General features: G+C 43.5%; 2 protein-coding genes across 2 annotated transcripts; both read left to right on the plus strand.

Moving 5' to 3' along the window:
- The first annotated feature begins 329 nt into the window (after positions 1–329).
- On the plus strand, positions 330–3012 carry hpdl (4-hydroxyphenylpyruvate dioxygenase-like). Its single transcript, XM_068583487.1, has 5 exons — positions 330–1137; positions 1394–1560; positions 1650–1801; positions 2149–2276; positions 2418–3012. The coding sequence occupies exons 1-5, from the start codon at positions 461–463 to the stop codon at positions 2617–2619; spliced, it is 1326 nt and encodes a 441-aa protein (XP_068439588.1). The 5' UTR covers positions 330–460; the 3' UTR covers positions 2620–3012.
- A 3748-nt stretch (positions 3013–6760) lies between these two features.
- Positions 6761–22103, plus strand: fam53b (family with sequence similarity 53 member B). Its single transcript, XM_068583940.1, has 5 exons — positions 6761–6925; positions 13377–13608; positions 14843–14897; positions 17008–17774; positions 21061–22103. The coding sequence occupies exons 2-5, from the start codon at positions 13519–13521 to the stop codon at positions 21397–21399; spliced, it is 1251 nt and encodes a 416-aa protein (XP_068440041.1). The 5' UTR covers positions 6761–6925; positions 13377–13518; the 3' UTR covers positions 21400–22103.
- Positions 22104–23305: the final 1202 nt, after the last annotated feature.

Consider the following 23305-nt stretch of genomic DNA (forward strand, 5'->3'; position numbering starts at 1 on the left):
AAAGTAATTTTAAAGGATCTATTTATTCGTTTTTGTCACGAAATGATTGATGACTGTAATATATTCCTCTGATTTCATGTGTTTTTATGTTCCATCTTTAATCCGTAATGTTGTAGTTGTAGTACATTGCTATGAACTCTGGGTAATTCCCTTTGGCAAAGTCTAATGCTGACTTACGGAAAGGGTCATTCAAGGGCTCAACATGTTTGCCAGAGAGCATAACTGCCCTCAAGCACCTGACAATTTTACACTGGGACAGCCCGAAACCCTCACGGGCTTCGTGAGTCAGAAAGGGTGGAGATTGGGATTGGGCCTTGGTTTGCAGTAGAAAACATGTTGCAGCAAAGTCCTGTTTCATTCATATTTACAGCAGTCTCTGATTTGACAGCAGTTTTTTTTCGTCAACGCCCCCTGCTGCCGCCGCCTGCTCTCGTCTGCATTCCCGGCGAGACGAACCATCATGGCAGCTCTGTTGAAGAGGCTGCACCACATTGCGATCAACGTTTCCAACGCGGAGAAAGTTTCCAGCGACCTCGTCTCTAAATTCAAGTTCAGTTTGTTTGCCACCAGACAGATCGACGGAACCCGGCAGCTGGCTCTCAGGAAGGGAGCGGCAGTTTTCATCGTGAACGAGAAACCGAGCCGAATGAATGAGAATCACCTCGACATTACGTACTCGCAACCACGTGACGTTCCGCAACCGGTCAACGCGAGGGAACGCAGCCAGGGCACGTGTCTTTACGACGTCGGCTCGCGTTTCCCGGTGGACACGGTAAACAACGTGTGCTTCGAGGTGGACGACGTGGAAAGGTCATGCGCGGCTCTGCGCCTCATGGGCTGCGAGTTCATGGTTCCGCCGACGACCGTTCACGACGACTGGGGTCACGTCACCTACTCGGTGGTGAAATCCGTCGTGGGAAATGTGTGCCACACATTAATTGACAGGGCTGGATACAAGGGCAGCTTCCTGCCCGGGTTTCATGGCGTTGGAAATGACCGCAGCGTCCCAGAAACGGACACGTCGTGTCCCGTCACACATTTCGATCACATCACGTACGCCTGTCCCAAGAAAACAACCCACCAGGTGATGAGGTGGTACGAGACGCTCTTTGGGTTTCAAAGGTTTTTAATTCATAGGTGAGGGTTCAAAACGTGTACGGTTGTGTCGTAAAGTATGGAGCCAAATCAGGGTCAAAAGTTTTGTTTATTAAAAAAAAAAAAGTTTTCGTCTTGAACTTTGAAAAATTCAACTATGTATAAAATAACATAGTTATTTTATACATAGTTAAAATAAAAACATAGAACTTAACAGAGTTGATTTGTTCCCACACTATTCTACATTCTGATTGACTTGATGTCTGTAATAAATCTGCCTTTTCGTTCTTCTGAGTAGTGATGAAAATGTGGATGAAGGTTTTGTCATAAACCAGGAGGACATTGGACTGCGTCTGACCGCCATGGAGTACTGGAAATGCAGCAAAGCCGGCATCTCTCTCCCCTCTGTGGACAAAAAGGAGCCTGACTGCAAGTTTGTGATTGCAGAATCCCTCCCTGGACAAGGTAACTGTCGCAACTTTCACGGTATTTAATGTCTGCCGTATCTAACGGCACGCAACACCTGCATCACTGTGTGCTCGCACTTGTTTCAGGCAGTAATCAGGTTGACACCTTCTTGGAGCAGCACGGGGCTCCTGGGATCCAGCACATTGGACTGTTTACAAAAAACATAGTTTCTACCGCTCATACGATGGCTGATGCTGGTGTCCAGTTTGTCTCCCCGCCTCCAGCCTACTACACGCAGGTAGTACATGCACTTGCTTGTGAATTTGCAGCTCCACCATAGGAAAAAAACGAGGGAATGAAATGAATGCGATTGCCTATTAACTGCACCTGATGTATTTCATTAGTCATCTATTAAGTATTTAGTTTTCAATAACATGCATAAACAACATTTTGATACATCAAATTAATATATATATATATTTATATAGCTATGGTACATTACAGTTCATTTAGCTGACGCTTTTACCCAAAGCAACTTACATTTTTGCTCAATACAATAAACACCCCTGCATTAGATCATTATACATAATATACTTGTCACATTTGCTAATGAGTCATCTTCTACTATCCTGTGTGCTGTGACAGATGGGTAAACAGCAGGAGATAGAGGAGGCGGGACATATCCCCCAGATGCTGGCGAAGCACGGCATTCTCCTGGACACGGACCTGAGCCGGCATCCTTCATCACAGGCCGCATCCACTGAAAACCGAAGGTGAGAGGCACGAGAGAGAAATTCAAAAAAGCGTTTGCATCACAGGTTCAGTTACTTTCTGTGTCGATATCAGGTCGGCGTGTTTCTCAGGGTCACGTAAGACCAACAAAGGGTCCTCACCGTGTTATCGTCTGTTTCCAGATACCTTCTCCAGGTGTTCACCAAGCCCATCTTTGCAGAGGACACCTTCTTCCTCGAGCTGATAGAGCGACGGGGGGCAACAGGTTTTGGTGAGGGGAACATCAGAGCGCTGTTGAGGGCTCTGCAGACGCACTTGGAGAATCAAGAGGGGGATTCTCCAGGAGAGGAATCCCCAAAGATGGTGCCATTTTCCCAGTATTAGTCACACTCAGGCCATGTTATTTGCTCTCTTTCTGTTCAAAGAAATGTGAGTACTTACTTAGAAAATAAGTTTAAAAAAAAAGTAGAATGTATAAATACATACAATATATTTATAGATTTCCACAAGTGCGTTCCGTTTTGTTTTTATACTTTGTGGTAAATCTCAAGTTGCCTGTTGTACTGCTAACAAATAATTGATCGATAAACATCAAAGATGTAAAACTGCACTTTAAACAAAGAAGTAATTGTTACATATTTTACTTGAAACTTGAAAAGTTACTTAAACTACAATTTCTGTCGCAGTAAAATAATGTCTATGCTTTTATTGTGTCAAAGCAAAGCGACTGCTGGACTTCACAGCAACTGTTGCTCAATAAATCTGTTTCCCAAACTACACTGTGAAGACCAGTTACTGTCCTCATAAGGTGCTCCAGAATGTGGGTGGGCTTCAGAAAAACATCTCTCAAGTGGAGACGTCTCAGGCGAAAACATTTTTCACACATTTTACACAATGATGAATTTTGAGATTTTGGGTTATTTTGCTTCCATGTCTTCTTTCAGACTTCTGTAAAAGTTCATTTCACGACACTTTGTCACTAGATTAATTATAAATTCACTAAAAATCAGCATAGGATAATGGTTCATTTAAACATTTAAAAATATCTTTTGTTTTTAAGTAATCAATGGGAATTGTCATTATGATATCTATTAACTAAAAATAGTTAACCAAAGTTTCTACTCAGACTTTACTTGACTACGTTTCTACTTACCCTTCTACTTCATTATATTTCCATCGTATTAGGTTATGAAATATGTGGTATATATTTACTACCTAAGAGTAAATAATACAAGCAGAGAAGATTTGACATTCTACAAGAATACTACTGTTGCACTACTTGCATAACATCTGTAAAAATAATTAATAAATACAAAATGTCATAACACATTGCATTGTTGTAAGGCTAGTTTGGTCCAGGTCTAAGTACAAGATCCGATAGCTTAATACTTACAAAAACAGTATGTAGTCGGCTTTATCTTGACCCGCTACATTGTAAAATGGCTGCTTATTATGTTAATGCTTTGATGGTAATACTTCTATAATATAACAGCCCAAATTGGGTAATTTTATATATTCAGTACCTCTACTCTGTGTGTCATTCTGCTAATACTCATGTAAAATTTGAACATAACTTTTATGTATAGTGTTTTCATTGTGGTACTGTTACTTGTACTCCACTTCAAAGATGTGTATCCTGCTTCCACCACTCGATGTCTAGATACAAAATGAGAAATACTGACCACTTCCTCATTAACACAGGCATAGACTTAAAGCCACTTCTCCCCACTAAACATCCAAAAGGGTTTACATCTATGGTATTTCATTTGTAAAAAGGTAAGATGAGAGGATTATGAGTAACTATGAGTGACTTTTCGTCTTTTCTGAATACCTCACTCACACAGTCACCCATGAACCGTTCCTGGAAGAACAGCTGCATCTCTTTCAGATGCGGTGGAGATTTTAGCAGTGTGCATGCGTTGGCTTAAATGTCGCTTCAGAGCCTCTTAGAGGCGACGCCTGAACCCACAGAGATGCCAGTTCAATTAACTTGGCTATAAACATTATAGGAAAGGATTAGCGGGATGGATGAGAAGCAGTGAAATTTAAATGGAGTTACATGAAAGCCATATGCTCTCTTTGTGGTGTGACTGTAGTTACAGTTTCCCCCAGTGAGTAACATGAGAGAATAGTTTCAACAACAAGCTGCAATAAGTGAACTTGGTATTGCATGTACTTCTGCATTTTTGACAAATGGTGTCAGTGTTTTTCATTTAGTCAAGCGTCACCCTCTTTGCCAAACTAAACTTTGTAAGCGTTGACTATGTATTTTGAATTTGTTCTCACTGATAGAAAGCTTATGGGGAACCGAACTCGAATACGCATATCGAACAGGTGGACTCCTTCAGGATTTAAACTACACTGTGAACTGAACGAGTTAACTGTTATTTGTTTCAAAAATGTGTATGAAAACTTAAATCATAAAAAGGGGACTTTTGTGAGAGAAGGAGAAGTTGAGAAGGGATGGCTCTTGTAACAGAAGTCCTTCAGCCATCTGTCTGAGGCCACGGTGAACCACAGATGGCATACAGCATTCTGCATGGGGTCTCAGCATTGGGCTCACTTCCTATTCACTGTCAACCATATGCTAGCTCCAGTTACATTAAAAGAGTCAAATAGAAAGGACTAAATCACCTAAATCAAGTTTGATTGTTTCTCAAACATCGAAACTATTGGTTGGTTCTGTTTTGTTGCACGTCTTGTTGCATGATGCATGATTGGTGGATACTGCCCCCTATGGTTTTGACTGTCACAACACACACTGCCAAACTTGATGAGTTGCAAGAGACCTACTTCGTACAACGAGCTGTTTGGATCAATTGTTTGCTGAGGAGTCAACAAAACACAACTTGCAACGTCTGCATTTGTTTGCTGGACTGCTGATGGAGTTTGGGTGAAAAAAACGGTCACCCCCACACTGTAGCTTACATAGTGGGGAGACAAATCCTTCGTGCCCTTTAACACAAAAGACAGACAGTCTAAAACCGAGGAGGACAGTCTGGGGGAGATTAGTGGCACACAACAGATGTTACTTCTTGATTAAGAATAGAGTGTGCCAGGGGTGAGCTTCAGCTCCCCACCCTTCTGAGGCCCACTGTGTTAACTTCAGCTCCCACAAAATAAATTAACTTTCTGCATGTGATGTTATTGTTGCAGTAATATCCAGCTGCCTTACTTTTGTGGCGTCCGTGTCATGAGTATAGTTGGCTCATGTCAATTTTCAGAGGTTCATTAAGTAAACACATTTTTGCCTGCCGCTGTCAGTTGCTCACAGTGTGTACACACACAGTGTTGAAACTTGTATTAAGGTAAGAAAAAGCACAGCTATAAGTATATGTATATATATATATATATATATATATATATATATATATATATATATATATATATATATATATATATATATTGTTGTAGAGATATTGTTATATATAGCTATAAAAACATATGTGAATTTATTCTTATTGCCACACGCGTCCAAGCACAGACAGCAAAATGTAACCTCTCCATCCAAGTATTAGGAGCAGTGTGGAGCTAGTATACAGCAGAGGAGCACATTTAGGGGTCCGGTGACTTGCTCAGGGGGCAATTCAGCAGTCCTCCAGAGGCGAACTCGCACTCGTAGATGAGTTGAAAGACGATTAACAGGTTAAAAAAAGGGAAATAGAGTTTTTTTTATTTTTATTTTTTTACCAATTCTGGCTCCAAATGAAAGAGACTCAAACTAAAAATTATAAGGACTTTGGTGGTTAGAACTACTGGCCTAAGTGATATCAATAGTATGTGAAGGTTAACATACTACTTATACACAATATGTGTTGAAATAAAAACTAAACCCGGAGTAAAAACAAAATAAATACAAATTAATATATATTGTATCTTGTTTGTGTTTGTATCACTGGGTATATAACATGCAAATAATAATAGTAATAACAGTTTGGGCATATGCAATAAAAAAAGAAAACGGATAGTTTAACTCATGCATATTGCATGATAAAGTAATTGAAGAACATATGTTTGGAATAAATGCATTTATTTAGGACTAACCTTAACTTCTTATACTGAATTCATTTTGCGAGGGGGAACTAGAAATGTATAAATGTCACACATATTCCTCTCTCTCCCTCCACCTTGCTCATTAAAGAACACGCAGTAGGCAGGTCATCGTGTTACACCACCGTATATTATGAAAGTGCCCTGTATATATGCGTAGCTCAAAACTGTGATTACTTTTCATTACTGCAGGGGGGATCCGACCACTAGTTAAAGTAGCGGGGGTGGTAGTTCTTCAGAAAGTCTCAAATATATAATTGCTTTACTTTTTACCACTATATGCTTCAGCTGAATTATCCATACACCTTAAACAAGCCAAAAAACATAAATAATAAACGTAAAATTGAGAGATTTTGTGGCATAAATCACTTTTCAGACACCCCTTTACCCTATCAAAAGTAGTATCGCCCGCGTATGTTGTCACAGGCTCATTAGCGTGCAATCTTGGACAGTAGTGCACTGGGGCAATGTTGTAGTTTGCAGGAGCCGCCTGGAGCAGGACGCAAAGGGAACTGCTCGTCTTGCTTCCTGCCTGAACGCCTTGTACTGGTTTTATGTTGAAACAAAACTCAACATGGCCCAGCGAAACTAACCAGCTGCCCGGTGTCGTTGGAGATCTGAGGCGCTCTCCGTGATGCTTGTGAGTGGTACTTTTCTTGGTCAAATAATAAAGTTTGCGCGAGCTAACTGAGGATCTGTAGCTAGTTCATAAAGTGTGATGCTCCCTTGTGCTTTGAAAGTATGTGATGAAGTGTGTTTTTAAATATATCTATGATGACAGATTTACAAAAAAAGTGACTAGTAAGAGAGTAGTATTCACTGTGAGAACTTTACACAGCTGTAATTAGTTAGCTTAGCAACTTTTCCTCATGTACTACAATTGCTATGCCTCTTTTGTCTTGTCTGGGCTATTACTGACATAAATGCAGCTTGAACTGATTTTGCTGGTTCTTTCTTCTGTTTATTATGTCTGTATTGGCACAAATAGTTGCAGTCATAATACAATGCAATGTTATAGTGGAGATTTATTTCAACGAGTTCCAATAAGTTTATAAGCTCAGACATGCTCATGCATATGAGTCTTAAAATGTATGTCTGTAAACTATCAGTTTTTGTGCCAGTATCATCCACTCATCTTTTTTAATGGCAGCCCGAGAATGCTTGGCTTGTTTTACATCTGACAATAATTGTGAACTCAAACCGATTCGTTGACAAAATGACCGAAGTTTGCGAAGAGATACTATGTTCATTGGATTATGTTTATTTGTTTGTAAATTGTCTTTAAAACCCAAAATATTCTGATCTAAAACTGGGGTTTAACTCATACACGACACTACAGGCAAGATAGGTCAGTGGAGTATGGTTGCAAATGTAAAAGACCTAAAAAAAAAACCTGTTTACAATTGTTTAATAAGCAGCTGCATGACCTTTAAATCTGATGCCACATCAATTGATGCCCATGTCATTTAGTTCTCGGACTCTTTATTATGTTACAGTTTGTGCCCTAGCAATGGAATGTTGTTGTCTTATCTCTATCCAGCCAACTCTACCCTCAGGTATGAAGACAGAGTTGGCTGACATACAATCCAACCGATTCTGCAATGTTAGTGCTCAGTGGGATCATAAAAACTAGAGCTTGTCAAACCAGAATTTCTCACTGTCCCATGGCCATGAGTATATCTGTTGAGTTAATTAGTGGCTTGAACATGCACACATTACCATTTAAACAAATATTAAATAACAGACTTTCTGCTCGAATACACATGTGTCCTGTTACTTTTTGACGCAGTACATTTCATATTTTATCATCAGTTGCTTGTGGCCCTTCTGTCATGTTTAAAATCCCGTTTGCTCTGTAGCTTGCGTGTAACATTCTGTGAGCTCCCGTCACACCAATTTCTTTGCCAAACTCATTTCCCTTTCATGAGGGATTTTGGAAAAGGGGTTTAAAGGACTGTTTGTGCTGGTTACTTGGACAAGCTCAGTTTTCAGGGCCTTTTTCTACTGAAACTGAGAGGCATCCACCTGGAGGGCTGGCAAACTCATCTGAAAAAGCGTTCAAGAGTTTTAGCTCAAGTATAAAAGAGGCTGCCCATCAGAGTTTGTGGATGACATTGCTTTCCATGTTCATATCACTTGAAATATTAGGACATTTAGACAAAGACAGCTTTGAAATGAAAACCCTCCAGGGTCCTGTAAATTGTAATGCCACTGTTATGACGTTGTTCAAACACTTATCTAGAAAAAAAGTTATTTCCCTGGCTTTCTCGTGTTGTTTCAGTAGAAATTCAGTGTGGGGGATGGATGCATTCCTGCATGTAAAACTCAGGAGTGCTCGTTCCCCTCCACTCTTAATTTGGATTGAAAGTTATTAGAGCAGTGTCCACTGGATGGGACTTAGTCTTATGTGGGTCTATTAACATGCAATTTTATTCTACTGTGGTAGTAAGAGAGTGTTGTGTCTCCAACTCTTTGTAATTAAGAGACTTTGTTAGAGTTAGCATTCAACTGGACAACATTTCTCTCAAACTCGGACAGGTTTGTTGAATGCCTCGATTACAGAGCTCAACAAAGCTCTTGTTCCGGACAAATATATACAGTGCAAGTGATTATGTATGAGATGATTAAACAGCAGGCTTGCTTTAAAACGTAGGCCTCCTTGGCTGCCATGCATAGCCATGCTGAGCTTTTGTGTTTATGGTAAGTGGGCAGCTGCATGCTTGTGAGACCTTGGCTGTACCCCAGGCCCTCAACTGAGCCTGATAACTACTATTGAAGCCGGGCTGCTTTAAATGTAGAGTGTGCCTCCTGTTTGACATAGCCTAATGTCTGTGAACATGCAGACAGCTGTGGGCTTGCCTCCAGCTTACAATGAGTTTCATAAATGTCTTTTCAGTCAGTCAGCCGTGGCAAAACTTGGTGGCACCTGCCCTTTGTGCCATCTAATTAATGAAAACGCCAACAAAGAAAGTTTCGGGTTTCAAAAGCCTTGTATTTTCACTGTGAACGCGATGCACAGTGCTGCAGGAAAAAAAGCAGAACTTGTTTGGCAATTTGTTATTCAATTATTCAGCCTTCTTGAGCCCTGCATGTCTGTCTTGGCTTTTTTTATTGCATGATCTGTAAACACACCCATCATTATGACATGAGGAACTGCTGAAACAGGATTCCAAATATGGATCCCGTGCAAGCCATGCAACTCAAAGAAGTAGACCACCAGAGCCAATTGCTCACGGTTACAAGCTTTTGAGGAATATCTCCCAGTGGAAGAGGAAAGCCACTCTATTACCCAGCATTCCTCTCACAAGTGGCATGGTGATGAAGAGCAGCGCAAATCCCCCAGTTAGGTTTCAGGTCGTGGGACGTCTCAGGTGCTCAGCAGATGCTCGGATTACTGAGAGGGGCCACAATCCTGGGATTGTTGAGAGCAGGACGCAGATCCGACTGGCCTGCATGCAGGAATGTCAAAGGAGGATACCGGAAAATTTGAATGTAACATTTATGCTTTCACGATTTAAGTTTTGTCTCAGCTCAGCAGGGACGAAAGCGTCAATAAGGAATTGAAGCATGTGTGATAAATCTAAATATAGCACTTTAAGTGGTTTACACAAGCATTGGGTCAGTTGCCTATAAAAGGTGCAAGAATGATTTCAAACCGTGTTCTCCACCAGCTGCCCAAGTGCTATAAAATGGATTAGTATTAGCTCTAATTGTCAGTCACAAAGACACAAAGCTGCCAAATCCTTATGTAATGTTGGCCTAACCTGTGGGATTACAGGCTGAGTAATGTATGGAAAAGCTGCTCTAATTGGGGAAACAGAGCTTTCATGGTTGGCTACAGTTGCGATGCCTATTGTAATGGCTAAGCTTGACAGTCTGTAGTCTTTCTGGACTTGACCTCGATTTGTGAGTCTTAGAACGGTTGCATCTACGATATAGAAGTCTTGTGTCCTATTTTCTATCGAAAACAGAGTCTGTTCGGGCTCCTGATAGTTGAGCTGCCTCTGAAGCCTCCATTTCATACTTCGACCCAACAGGCTCTGTGGTTTCCTCTCCCGTCCTATCTATCGCTCATTCAAGCCGCACGATAGCTCGCTTTTTCTGACACGCCAAGGCAGCGGTTGTTGAAAGGCTTGTGGTGACCACAAAGGAAGTGTGGAGTGCCATCAGCTCGTCCACGGCTGCAGCACTGCTGTCTTTTAGGACGGCGGCTGTCACTGCAGACCTGTTTGCGTGTGATGGAAAGCCCCCGTCGGAGGGGAGCGTCCTGCAAACGTTCTTCCCCCTTCTCAGAGATTAGACTTTTCAGTTGTCATGGTTGCTGCTGCCCGAGCCCAGATAAAGAGCTATCGGCCCGCAGAAGCATAGAGACTCCAACTGATGCCAGATAATGGCGGCATCGTTATTGGGGCGACGCAGTTTTGGACGTCAGAAGGGTAACGGCACCCCCGAAGGGACACAATTTTGGAAATCTCATTGAACAGAACACAGAAGTGCATTTGGGTGTATCCATGAAGCTTTGGAAACCTTTGGCGAGCTTTGTCCATACATGAAAAAAAAGCCCAATATATTTGATTCACAACTTGTCACAAGTTTGAATGTCTTTCAAAGGCTGTGGGGCTAGGTTAGGCATTTATAACTGTGTGTTCAGCTTATGTCATGGAGCCGAGGAATGCTTATAATTATGTTATAAACCTCGCCCATTTAAAGCACTCTGCTCAGATTTATGGGATAAAAACGTAATGCGTGAGTATGAGAAAGATGATGAACTGTTGCGATTCTCCGTAACGAGACGTAATGTTGTTTACGGTTATTTTCAATGTTGTTTACGGTTCAGAGTCCCGAGTGTCAGGCTACAGCCAAGACCTTTTCCATTTTTTTTCGGGAAGGAAAACATAATTTAGTGACCTTTTTGTTTGGGTAAACATCGTGTCGAAGAGTGATCTAGTTTTTTTTTGTGCCAATTTCCCTTCTTTTGGGCGAGGTTTTTGCTTTCTGTGTCATTGCCATCTGCATCCTTCACCGAGCCATTAGTGGTAATATATAAACATTGTACTCCTCTACCGCAGCACGTGCCTTGTTATCTCTGCTGTGGAGCACAAATCTGCGTGGTTGATGGTCACGCACAGTATAAGCTGCCCTGACCTACTCCAGCTCCAAGCTTTGATCTGTTCTGTTCCGTTCACACAAGGCCACGACTTAAAGCCGACCGACGTCCTTGAACCGCGCTGATCTCCTTGTAGAACTCTGCCAAAAACACCCTCGCGTTTAAGTTGTTTTCCTGACGTGACGAGTGTTGGTAATGAAAATCATATGCCAAATGCAAACATCCCCTCCAGTGTGTCGGCTCCCACAAGGTCTTGTGATTCCCCCTCCACACACACATCCACTCCGCCCGCAACCTCTGATGTCGCCTCTTTTGTTTCCCACGGTGTCCGATCCTCTGCACAGAGCGCCCGTTTGTTTTACGTACGCCGTCTCTTTCTCCTTTTCGTTCTGCTCGCGGTCGTTCTGTCGTTAAAACATCCTCTGACCTACGACCATCTTGTGTCCGCCGCACTTTGTTTCAATCCCCTTGGTGACGTCACCTCGAGTGGAACTGATCTAGTGGTAGTGAAAGATACTCTGCGATGGTTGTATAGATCTGCATCCGTGGCTAATCAGCTGCGTACTGTAACCGTGGTGCAGCACTAATGCGAAAAGGGTTGTTTTGATAACCGCAAGGTCAGCTATTCCCAGCCAGCCCCTGAGGATTCAATTACACAACTTTGACTTTGCTCTATTCCTCTTTGTGTACTCCAGTGTGGGACACTTTGAGGAAACTCGCTCTCTCAGATGACTGATAATCCCCACATCGACAGGCCGGAACAAAACAAGGTATAAAGTTCTTGTTTTGGTGACACAGTGGAGAAACCACGTGGAAGTGAAAATGCAGTGTAATTCCAATTCACACGCTACCACATATGGCGAAATAGGCAACGCCCTTCGCGAATCAAAGCGAGCGTTTCCTGGTCATGTTTGCTCGCTCACTTGAGAATTGAAAGAGCTGGTCAAAACCACCAACCTCTCTTGAATTTCCACCCTGCAAATTTGACTTTTGTAGAAGTTGAACAGGTTCACTAGAGTACTTGGATTCAGAGAAGTTCAAATGCAGCATAAGCCACATAACATAACAGTTTCTCCACAACATGGGGAAAGATTCTACGTCCCTGTAAGTGGTAACTAGTGTTCCCTTATGGCGTCAAAACCATAGACGTTACCCATTGGTTTGTGGACTGCCGTTATGAAGCCTTGAGTATGGTGATATGGCCGTCGCCATCTTGTTTTTTGCAACCAATGAACAGAAGTGACCATATTTGGAATGTGGGGGAGTGACCTGTCAATCACAGTAAGTGCGCCCGAAAGCATAACCTGCATTATGGTCTTTTTTTTTTTACTTTTAAAGAGATGATTATTTACGAAATAAACATCTTTCTGTATTGACTAATACTTCAAACTAGCGATTGAGACCATAAACTCATGTTTACAATGTTTACTGAGGTAATACATCAAAAATTTTATTCATTTTCTCATAGACTTCCATACAATCTGACCTCTTTTTCAACCCTGATGGCCAGTACAGAGAATGCAAGTTTTAAAACTTCCACATTGACTTAAAGCCTTTACCGGAGGTTGCCGCCTGGTCGAAACTCTTGCCAGAATTAGCACCTGCTATTTGAACTGCTAATGCAACAAGTGTTTGCTTCATGATAAGCACACAGATCAATCAGGCAGAGAGAGTTTTTTGGTTGTTTTAATACTCAATGACACTTTTCTTTGTGGATTGGAATCCATTGTAAGTGCGGAGAATGCAGCCGGCGTCCTCTTCGATGAATGAAGCTACTCACTTAACAAGACAACCTCTGAAGTCATGTTTGCTCCCGAAGAGAGCACTGGGTTCAACCCTCCATTGACTCTGTGTTGCAGAGCGTCCACTCGGGGTGATATTGCTCTCCTCAATCCAGCGGGTTTGTTCTCTGCTTATGTGGTTGTCAGAATGTCAGAAATGTACAGAATTCTAATCCCGTGCTCATCTTTGTGTGTCCGCTCAGGATTGCGCCGAGGAGTGAAGGCACATTCCTGAAGGAGTCGAGGCCGCCGTCTTAAGCTTATGAGAAACCAGCACGCTCGCACCATGCCGGTCAAGATGGACGCCAGGTTTTCTTGCCCTCACTGGAACAACTTGGGACAAAGATGTGTGTTGTCATGGTGATCATTTTCAAGAAAACACTGGAAAAAAAGGGCGCCGATGATGTAGCATCCAAAAGTACAGATTTGGGCCCGGTGAGAGGTTATTTTCTGCTTCTTTTTTTGGCGTAACGTGTAATTTTATGTTTGAAAGTAGATGTCAAGGTGCTGCTCCAGAAAACTATTAATTCTGGAATGGAAATATATTATCTAGGGAAATTATATGAAAATAAGGATTACACATGTACAAATATGTGTATTATATTATAACTACAATACATTATGGAAATGTAAATGAGAAATATGTATGATACAATATATAACAACAGTGCTAATAAGAATGCTAAAATTAGCAAGAGTAGTATAAATAGTAAAAAAAAAAAACGTTCTAGCAGTTTACGACTCCATGTTTGTAGAGTTTTCGTACGGACACTGTGTTGCACATGGTCAGTAAGGCCAGCAGGTGAGTCTGCGTTGAGGTTTACTCGCTGTTGGAGGACTTCATAACCCACTACACATTGGTTTGGTTGCTGGCATTAATATGGTGGACCTTCAATGCAAACGCAGGGTGGAAATGCGCAGGGAGAGGGTGTCGATGGTGGTTTGGAATTGGGCCTAAATCAAGAAATTGTTGCCTGCCACTAATTGTTCCAAGTCAATTTAATAGCTCTACATTATATGTCTCTGCGTTGTCAACTTTAATTAGATCTTAAATATGACGTCTGATTCAAATCTTTCAGAAACTGAATATGTTTTGACTTACTAAATGTCAGGAAATGATGTTGAACGTTGGGAAAAAAGCTTGTTTTTCTTACAATTTATGATAATTGTATCCTACTAGCTGCCAGGCCGTTTGTCATCTGGTTTTTGAATCCCCCGCGCTTCCTTTACTGGAGTCAAAATGACAATGGAGTATTTTAGTTCCTCTGGGCAGACCAACTCTGACTCATTTTCCAATCAGCATCCATGCAATAGAAACCTTCTTTCTGCCAGCGCGGAGTGAGAAAATCCCCTCACCAATGTGGACTGAGTTTGCCCTTTCAGCCACGTGACATGAAGTCATCATGCGCCAAGCTGTTCGTGTGTCAATCGGAGGCATTTATATTGGAACACTCTCTGTTTATGGGTTGCATCTATATTTCATTCCTCAGCAGAAATACAAAATGTATTGACAAATATACATACACAAAATATGACTTTACAGTAAGTTTTAATTTGTATTTGTTGATTTCTTGACTTGTTAATACTAGAACCTCCTGTACATATCATGCAAACCCATTCATGTGACTTTCTCCAGAGCTGACAGTGAATTTCTCTTTCATTTCTGCAGTTCCAGGCACAGACCATGACCCAGGGAACTGCACTTTTCTCTTGTGGACTCATGGGTAAGAGTAATCTTTTTTTCTTCAATGTACACATTCACACCTGTAAGTGTGTTCTGTCATATGGAAAATGTCAGCATTAAATAACCAAATGAGTGATTTTAGTAATAAAATATATTCTGAAAATCTAAATAAGATAAGATCAGTTTCTAGATGCCAAACAAAACAAGGTATTTCATTAGAATTGGTGAAAGGTGTTCAATATGGAATTCAGAGCATATCTATTGCCTCCACATGACTCAGCATGGCGGCGGCTCACCGCTAACAGTTACTAGCAGTTTAGCTGAGGGAGAATCTGAGGGTTGTAGTGCAGTGAAGAGCGTTGGCCGCGAGCTAACTAAGTGGAACACGGTCGTAAGCTAATGCGCCATCCTCGTCGACTGTACATGACAAGTAAATATGCGCTTCAAATGGTCCTCAGCAGCTTGTGGAGCTCAGAAAAAGTGTTTTGCGACAGCAGACTTTTGAAGCTGATTGGCATATTGTGATATTTCTGAGAAGGTTTTGGCAGAATGGCAGCAAGTCAGTCTCCATTGCTTCCGGTTGACGGTCACACGATATAATGCGGAACATGTCTGACGGGTGTTTCAGCCAAGATGAATGTGTGTTAATGACTAAGTGTTCGCGGCTTATCATTAGCTGGAATCCTATGGCACTCCTACATGCTTTAGAGCTGTGGACATGTTGTCCTCAAGTTGAAAATTTGGTTGTGACTTCTATGCCTAATGACTAACAGCCTTTTACAGTCTTTGTATTGTAAGATTAAAATGGTATTCTGTGATTGTAGTATCTTGGCATGGAGTGTGTGATACTGGCAGAGTACACAGCGGCAGCAGTAGGTGTTGTTCACACTGGCCTTTGTTCTTCCTCCTGCCCCGTGTACTGCAGATGGTATTTTGGATTTGTTTGAATTTCCAGTGGAGAAGAATAGACCTTTTTGCACACCAGGAGTGGGCAGCGAGCGGCCTCGACGTTTAGCGTCTGACTCAGAGTTGACTGACCATTTCAGTTGGCTGACCCATTCAGCAACTCAGAGAGTGTTGTGGGAATAACAGGTACTTTCCTGGCATGGTAGCGGCAGTACTAGTGCAGAGCTGATCGGTAATGGCTGATAGGGAGCTGGTTTGACATGGAGCTCTTGCCAATCTCAACAAAAAAAATACAAGACGATAAGCTTTAGTCCAAATGTTTATGACGGGTTATCAGCAGAGTCAAGGTTTGGTATTCAGTTAGACATTGAGCTCGATCCCCTTCCCAATTAGCTGTGATTACACTCTGTGACACTAAAACAGTGCCTGGAGCATACCAGTTATTTTTAGTGGCATATTTCAAAAGCAGTGAGTAGAGTCATTACAAAGTACATATACTGGGACCAATGCGCTGACCCAGACTGGAGACTGTCACGGATGAGCTTGTCAAACATAACCTCTAATGATTGTAGATCTATGATTTGTAGATTAAAGGATGGTTTCTCCTGGGAGGCTCATGTCGAAAGTCATTCTCATTTTGTGTTTGTCTAAAGGACGTTGCACACCAAGTCTGACCGTCTATGCATATTTTACGATTTGTTCTCCAAAAAACAAATGCGGCAAAACCTGGAACACTGAGTCTGATGCATTTTTTGCAAGTAAAATGTGATAATGGAAAAATGAAGTGTCAAGAGCGGGAAGCTAACCCTTTTACAAGCCAATATCAGAGATCAACAGTCGTAAACCTAGTTTGTGTGTTTGTGCGTGTGTGTGCAGAATAATTATGATTTAAGTTGATCCTGAATAGAAGCTGGCAGTCATATGACAACCTATGTTGCCTCAGGGAAACATCTTATTCAAAGGCTCACTTGTTTCCCATATTGTTAAAGTTCATTTGTACATAAGCTTAATCTTTTTTTGGCCTGTTACATTCACACAAAGTTCTTTACATAACCGTTCATGACGTACAACAACATCAAAATGCAAACATTATAGACTAAATGTTTTATTTAGTGTTTACCTTCTTCAGCCAAAATTCAGTGACTTGGTGTGCAAATAACCCCATAAAAAATGTCTTTTATCTTGTCTGTGATCTCGTTTTCAACGGTTATTTCATTCAAAATGAAAATGGCCTTCTGTTGCAGAGACGAGCCGGTGGCGTGAGTTGGGTCACAGCTGTGCTGTACAGCAGAGGCCAGTTGGGACCAGCCTGGAGAGCCTGTGGGACGTCCTGCCGGAGGTGCACAAGAGTTCTGCCCACTGGGATTGGGACGTCGGCTCCACTTCGACCACAATCACCAGCTTGTTGCACGACCTCAGCCTGACCGAGGCCGCGGCCTCGCACTCCACCGCACCCCCCAGCAAGCGGCAGTGCCGGTCCCTGTCTTGCTCGGATGAGCTCGGTGGCTGCCGCTCCACCTGGCGCCCTCAGAGCTCTCGCGTGTGGACAACGGTGGAGAAGAGGCGGTGCCACAGCGGCAGCAGCGTCCAGCGCGGCGGCGCGGCGGCCAACGCGCAGCTGGGCTTCCCGGCCATGCAGCGCAGTTCCAGCTTCAGCCTGCCCGCCCGCTCCAACACGCTGGAGCTGCCGTGCTTCAGCCGGCCTCTCCCTTGCCCCTCCGCCTTCACCGGTCTGACGCCTTCCTCCTCCATGATCCTGTCCTCCGAGCCCTCCGCGCAGCCCCTCTACCTCTCGCATGAACAGATCTGCCTCCCCGAGCCTCGCGGACCCTCGCCAGCCAGCTCCCCCGACTCCACGCCCGAGCTGGAGCGCCGCGGCGGAGAGGGGGGTCTCGCCCGTAGCCGCTCACAGCCGTGCGTCCTCAACGACAAGAAGATCGGCGTGAAGCGCAGAAGACCAGCTGACACACAGAAGCAGAGGCCTTCTTTGGACCTGGCCAAGATGACACAGGTATGTTTTTTTTTATAAAAGGTTTACTTTTGAAAAACATCTGCAGAAAAAAACTGCTTAATATCAGGTTTAATCAGGACAATAGACACTTAAATACTGCAATCCCTGCCAGTTAGGTTTACAATTTAAGGAGTATGTATTCTGCTTAACATCACTTGATGCCTTATCTCAACTGTGTATTTAGTGTTGCACCTGAGCAAGTCCTATAACTTTTCAGAAGTAATTGCAAGGAGCATTTTATGTGCCCTTTTATTTATTGGTTGAACTTGCCACAGCCTGCTCATGTGCTCCGAAAGAGTCCAGAGCATGCGAGACGAGACCCTCAAGATGGAAGCTCTGCTCAGTCCATCAGTCTCACTAACATCAGCTCGTTACACTACGCTGTTGTGGCAACTTTCTCCTGCCATATTGGATAAACAAACACTTCCAACCAAGGTCACGCCATTGTGTCTGTTCTCCATCAGCACACCTCAAAGTGTTTCTGCAGGCATCGTCGTTAAATGAAGGCCAGCGTGCAGTCATGCAGGCCCTGTGCTGGGTCACATTCCATTATGTGGTTGTGCATTTAGAAAATGGAGCACACAAAGCATAGAATTACCTTCTTTTTTCATTTTTAAATGTTTTTAAATAGGATTGGATTAAGATGTTTTGATCAAAACAGGATTTAAGATGACAGTCAAATGATCAGACAAATATGTTTTCACAAAAGAAATGATCTCACAAAACCATGAAGTGTTTCAACAGACATCCGCACATCCTGACAAGCGTTTTTGTCTCGTAGTTAAGTTTCACACGTACACCGACCATAAACACAGAGCTGGACTTGGCCCCTCTGAGAAAGTCACCCAGAGTTCAGCCGAGTCTCAACAACAGCGCTGCTGTGACACGACGAGCAGACGCCACACACGCTCCAAACAGGGACGAGGTCAGCGTTGGAGATGACAGCCTCAGGCGAGGCGACTAACAATATTTTCACAGTGGAGCGTCAGGGTGCCGAGATTGTTGGCGTTGAGTCTTCCCTGCTGTTTGTGCATTGTGTGCTCAGTTCCTCCATCATTACAGGGACTGACGCGTTTTTTATTGCATTTTCCTTTTGACGTCTTCAAACCTTCTCAAGTGAATCTGGTTTAGAGGGAAGTCTTGGAATAGATTACTTCAGATTATTTTTGGCCCAGTTATGCAACTAAACCCAGAGGTAGAGCTGATGAATTGACTTTTTTTTTTTTTTACAATCTACTAATTGTTTTGAGACCTTTTATCAATCAATAATGCCCCACCTTTGTCTGCCCCGTCATCTCAAATGTGAAGCTGTCACCTTGAACTCTGGGAACTTGCGACGGGCAATTTTCATTATTTTCTGCCATTTTATAGACTTAACAATTTGTGATTCGTTATTGATTGAAGCTGCAAAGACTTCAGAAAACCACAATAGAAAAATATGCGACGACCAAACTTGCTCGACACTCTTTACGGCACACACACACACACACACACACACACACACACACACACACACACACACACACACACACACACACACGTCACCATATCAGTACTCAAAGTCACCTTACTATTCAAAGGTTGCTCACAGTGCTGAGTGTGTCTCTGAAGTGTCCTCTCATCCACTCGCCACAGCGGTGTAGCTTACTCAGGGAGAAACTGCCACCCTCTGCGTGGCTCACTGCGGCTCTATGAATGTCAGGAAGTAGAGCAGCTGTGGCAGAGGTTATAGATCGTCACACAGGGGAGATGCGTGTTGGGTAAAGAGATATTGATTTCTGTAAATTCAGCTCAGTGGGTGGATCGCTGCCACAACCGGGCCTCATGAGCTATTGATCAGCTTTGTATTGATGGAGAGTCAAGGTCAGTAAGGTCTTCTCCATTTCATTCACACACAGAGAGAGAAGCAGACAAACTGGACACTACCAGCACTTATTCATGACCCGCATTGTAAAGTGGTGCAGTAAGTTGTGTGAGGACACTGCCCGAAGCTCTTCCTCTGCAGACCGCCTCCTCCGCTCCTCTGTTAGGGCTACACTTGTACTTTCTTGATTCTTGTTGTTCCGAGTTCATACTCTCATGGTTGAAATGCACTCATTATAGGTCGCTTTGGATAAACGCGTCAGCCAAATGAAATGTAATGTGCACTTTGTGTAGTTCATGTCGATCATGTCGGCGGTGTTTTGCTATAGTCCAGACTACTCGTAGCCTTATCAGTCCGGTCCCATGGCCTGGGCCAGAAAATCTGACGGTTGGGACGGAGGTGCTAATGCAGGAGGCAGCAATGTGACACTGGCCCGGTGCTGACAACTGGACCCGCTTGAACGAAGCCAAGAAAAACGGCAGCGCTGCGTTTGATCTCCTGCGTGGCAGGCCGGCGCGGAGACCGTTCTCACTGAATCGTTTCCCTTTTACGTTTGACTCTCTCTCACTCAGGTCAATATAAACCGAGTCTCTTTGGGCAATTCATTTGACAAAATCCCCCCATAAAAAAGGTAGGAGACGACACTTTGTGCTTTTGTGGTTTCCGACACTTGGCTGTGACCTGCAACCCCCAACAATCCAACGCTTGTTACATGGGCACGCAAGTGACAGGAGGTTTCACAGAGGCCTTATTCTCCCACGTCCTTCTGGCCCGACACCGTCGTGGTCAGGCATGAGGCAGCTGTCCTGCCCTCTCCACATTAGCCGCACAGATTGGATAAGCCTCTGTCACAAAGCCTTCCACTCCAGCACGCACAGCTGTCACAGCGCTCTTGCCTGCAGCAGAGTTGGCACATGTGGATTTGCCGAAGGAGGTTCCTGGGTTTCCCAGATGTATGCCGGCCTTTCACTGGATCTGTACAATGCACACAGAGTCCGAAGGCCGACATGAGTGATGTCTGCCCTCTGGGTATCTGGCCACTTGCTGCCTGGACCTCGGTTCGCATCGCCTCACTCATCCACCAGTCAACCACCAGTTGCTCCAATATGTAATGCATGCTAAATTTATACCCGTCAAATCTTTTTTACTTTTTTTATATTACAGTGGTTGTTGCTCAGTGTCTTGCTCTGAGCTCACTGACGCACCCACATATGAGTACAGTAGAGGGATTGTATGCCTTTTTAGTTTTGTTTGTGCCCTAGTTGAGACATGGGTCATAGTCCAAGAGGAAGGAAATGGGTTTTGATTGATCACAATGGCGACTATAGACTTCTGCCAGACCAAAGGGATTGACATATTTGTTTTAAGTTAATGATTGTTTAAATGAGGCCATTAATTGTAAGCCTTGCTGTACTTCCACAGAAACTTCGTAATTTCTACAGCCTCAGCTGCCCTGGAATCACAAGCGAAGATAGCGGCGAGTCGAGCCAGGCCCCGCCCACCCTCAGGAGCGCCGCGCAGTGTTACGCCGACGACTCGTCAGCAAACAGACGCGGCCTGGAGGCCGTTCAGCCTTGGACCAAAGAGGGCGAGACCACCAGGAACGCGCCGTCCGACCCCACCATCGAGGAGGCGGACTGGATGCCGGGGACGACCAATGGGAAGGACAACGAGCCTCTGTGGGCGGGGCTGTGCAGCATGAGGAAGGACGTGTATCAACTTGGAGGCGAGCTCGACATCGAGCAAATTGAGAGGAACTGAGCTGGACTGTCTTCCTCTCAGGTGACTGAACGTTTATCACCAGGTGGTACAGTAAACAGTACTGATAGTCTTAAGGACAAAGCAAGTGGAAAGCTAATGCAGTGAGCGTTCCAGCACTAGTTTTTTTTCGTTGTTTTTTTTCTAAAGGAGAGCTTAAGCGGGAGCTTTGTGGGCCATTTTTGGAGGCTTTGTGTACTCAGAAGCTACTTATCTCAACTGTATCTCAGGAGCACAAGGAAGGCGGGGAGGACGGATTCAGGCGGCGATGATAGAACTGATGAATATAAAAATGATATATTAATGTTGGCTCAGAGACTGGGGTTTCACATTTCTCTGTAACCCCCGATTACCTTCTTTGTACTGTGTTCGGAGAGAATTCACAGCAGGTTTGTATCAATTCTCTGCACTAGAAAGAGCGTCCGTTCCTCTTCAATAGTACATGAGCACACGATGGACAGATGAAGACTACTTGGAGAGCTACTGTTAGTAATGCCCATTTCACTCTTACTGAGCAACGAGCTGCACCCCACACACACAACCTGTAAAGTATATTAAAGAGCTTAACATTTCACACAGTAACATCAGGCTTCTCTCCGAGATCTCCCGTTTGTGTGAGAAAACCTTTGTGATTCTAATAGCGTTAATATTCTTTTTACGATTTGTAACTACAAAGCTATGTAAAACATGAGCATATTTCTATACAAATAAAACACAGTTTTAAATGTGTCATTTGTAATCGCGTTATTTCAGCGTCTTTTTGCACAAGATTTCAACTAAGTGTGTGTGCAGACAAAGTGAATGTTGGATGTGGTGTCGTTGCACATGTCAAAGGACGTGAAGTGACACGATCCCAAATTCCTCAAAATACCACAAAGTACTATACTTACACTCTTAAATCTATGTGGTATGTGGTTTACTATATAACGGTATGAAGGACCAAACACCTGCTAATAACATGATAAAATAGCACTGTACAAGTATTTTATTTTGCAAGTAAGTACCTGCTGATGAAACCTGCGTTTACATTCAGGATGGTATTGCTACTTATATGTAAGAAAATAATCTTAAAGCCATTAGCTGAGCCCACGCATTAACAGCAAGGTCATTGTTGGAGACGACTTTAATGCAACAATGCAGACTGACCCAATTAAGTAGCAGGAAAAGACAATCAGTCGTAGTAGTGGCACCACTGATGAGCCTGTGTTTGTGTGCTGAAGCGGGAGTGAGTAGGGAGGACGCCAGGCAGGGGTGGGAAGTCCGGTCCCCGTTTCTTTTTTCCTTTTTTTTGATGGCGGGTGGAGTGGCGGAGCTGAGCGGCGGTTCACCCCAGAGACCTCCCTCCCTCCCTGCACTGGGAAACAAAAGGGGCTTTTTTCCTCTGAGGAGCACAGTGACGTGGGAGGCGGCTGTGAATGTGGGCCATGTGTCAGGGCTGCCGCTGCTGCTGCTCCGTTTGTCTGCATCCCCTCCCCAACTGCCTCCAGAATTATATTGCCCTTAACCTTTTTGATTCGTTGCTACAGTACGACTGCGTACCACTTCTGCACGCTGCCACTTCGAAAGCGTGAGGTGCAACTGAGGGGAAGTCACCTCCCTAAAAGATCGGCTGAGTAATTTGAAGATTGCTTGACATGCTGCACTTCAGGCTCAAAAATCACACAAAGCATAACTGTGGGATTAAATTTGGCGACGGGGCCAATGCATAGTCTTGTAATGGATTGGATTATTATGCTGTTGTCTGAGAATCTGTATGCTTGTGTAGTGAGGTCATATTTACACTGTCGCAGAGCCGCCCCTGGAACACGCAAGCAGTCGCTGTTCACTTGGTTAGGCCCTTTTTCGGGGAATGAGTCGAAGAAAATGGGTAAACAGAAGCCTTGTAAAACGTGCTGTGGGGCACACTGAC

The sequence above is a fragment of the Clinocottus analis genome, unplaced genomic scaffold, assembly GCF_023055335.1.
Source record: "Clinocottus analis isolate CAN_PGR_092001 unplaced genomic scaffold, fCliAna1.0.p SCAF_19, whole genome shotgun sequence".
Classification (NCBI taxonomy): domain Eukaryota; kingdom Metazoa; phylum Chordata; class Actinopteri; order Perciformes; family Cottidae; genus Clinocottus; species Clinocottus analis.

Excerpts from the sequence above, each read along its gene's own strand:
- fam53b (XM_068583940.1), top strand. The coding sequence starts at position 13,519 with ATGTGTGTTGTCATGGTGATCATTTTCAAGAAAACACTGGAAAAAAAG. Across the intron at positions 13,609-14,842 it reads AAAGTACAGATTTGGGCCCG|TTCCAGGCACAGACCATGAC; the intron begins GTGAGAGGTTAT and ends TCATTTCTGCAG. Across the intron at positions 17,775-21,060 it reads ACCTGGCCAAGATGACACAG|AAACTTCGTAATTTCTACAG; the intron begins GTATGTTTTTTT and ends GTACTTCCACAG.
- hpdl (XM_068583487.1), top strand. The coding sequence starts at position 461 with ATGGCAGCTCTGTTGAAGAGGCTGCACCACATTGCGATCAACGTTTCC. Across the intron at positions 1,561-1,649 it reads AGAATCCCTCCCTGGACAAG|GCAGTAATCAGGTTGACACC; the intron begins GTAACTGTCGCA and ends CACTTGTTTCAG. Across the intron at positions 1,802-2,148 it reads CTCCAGCCTACTACACGCAG|ATGGGTAAACAGCAGGAGAT; the intron begins GTAGTACATGCA and ends GTGCTGTGACAG.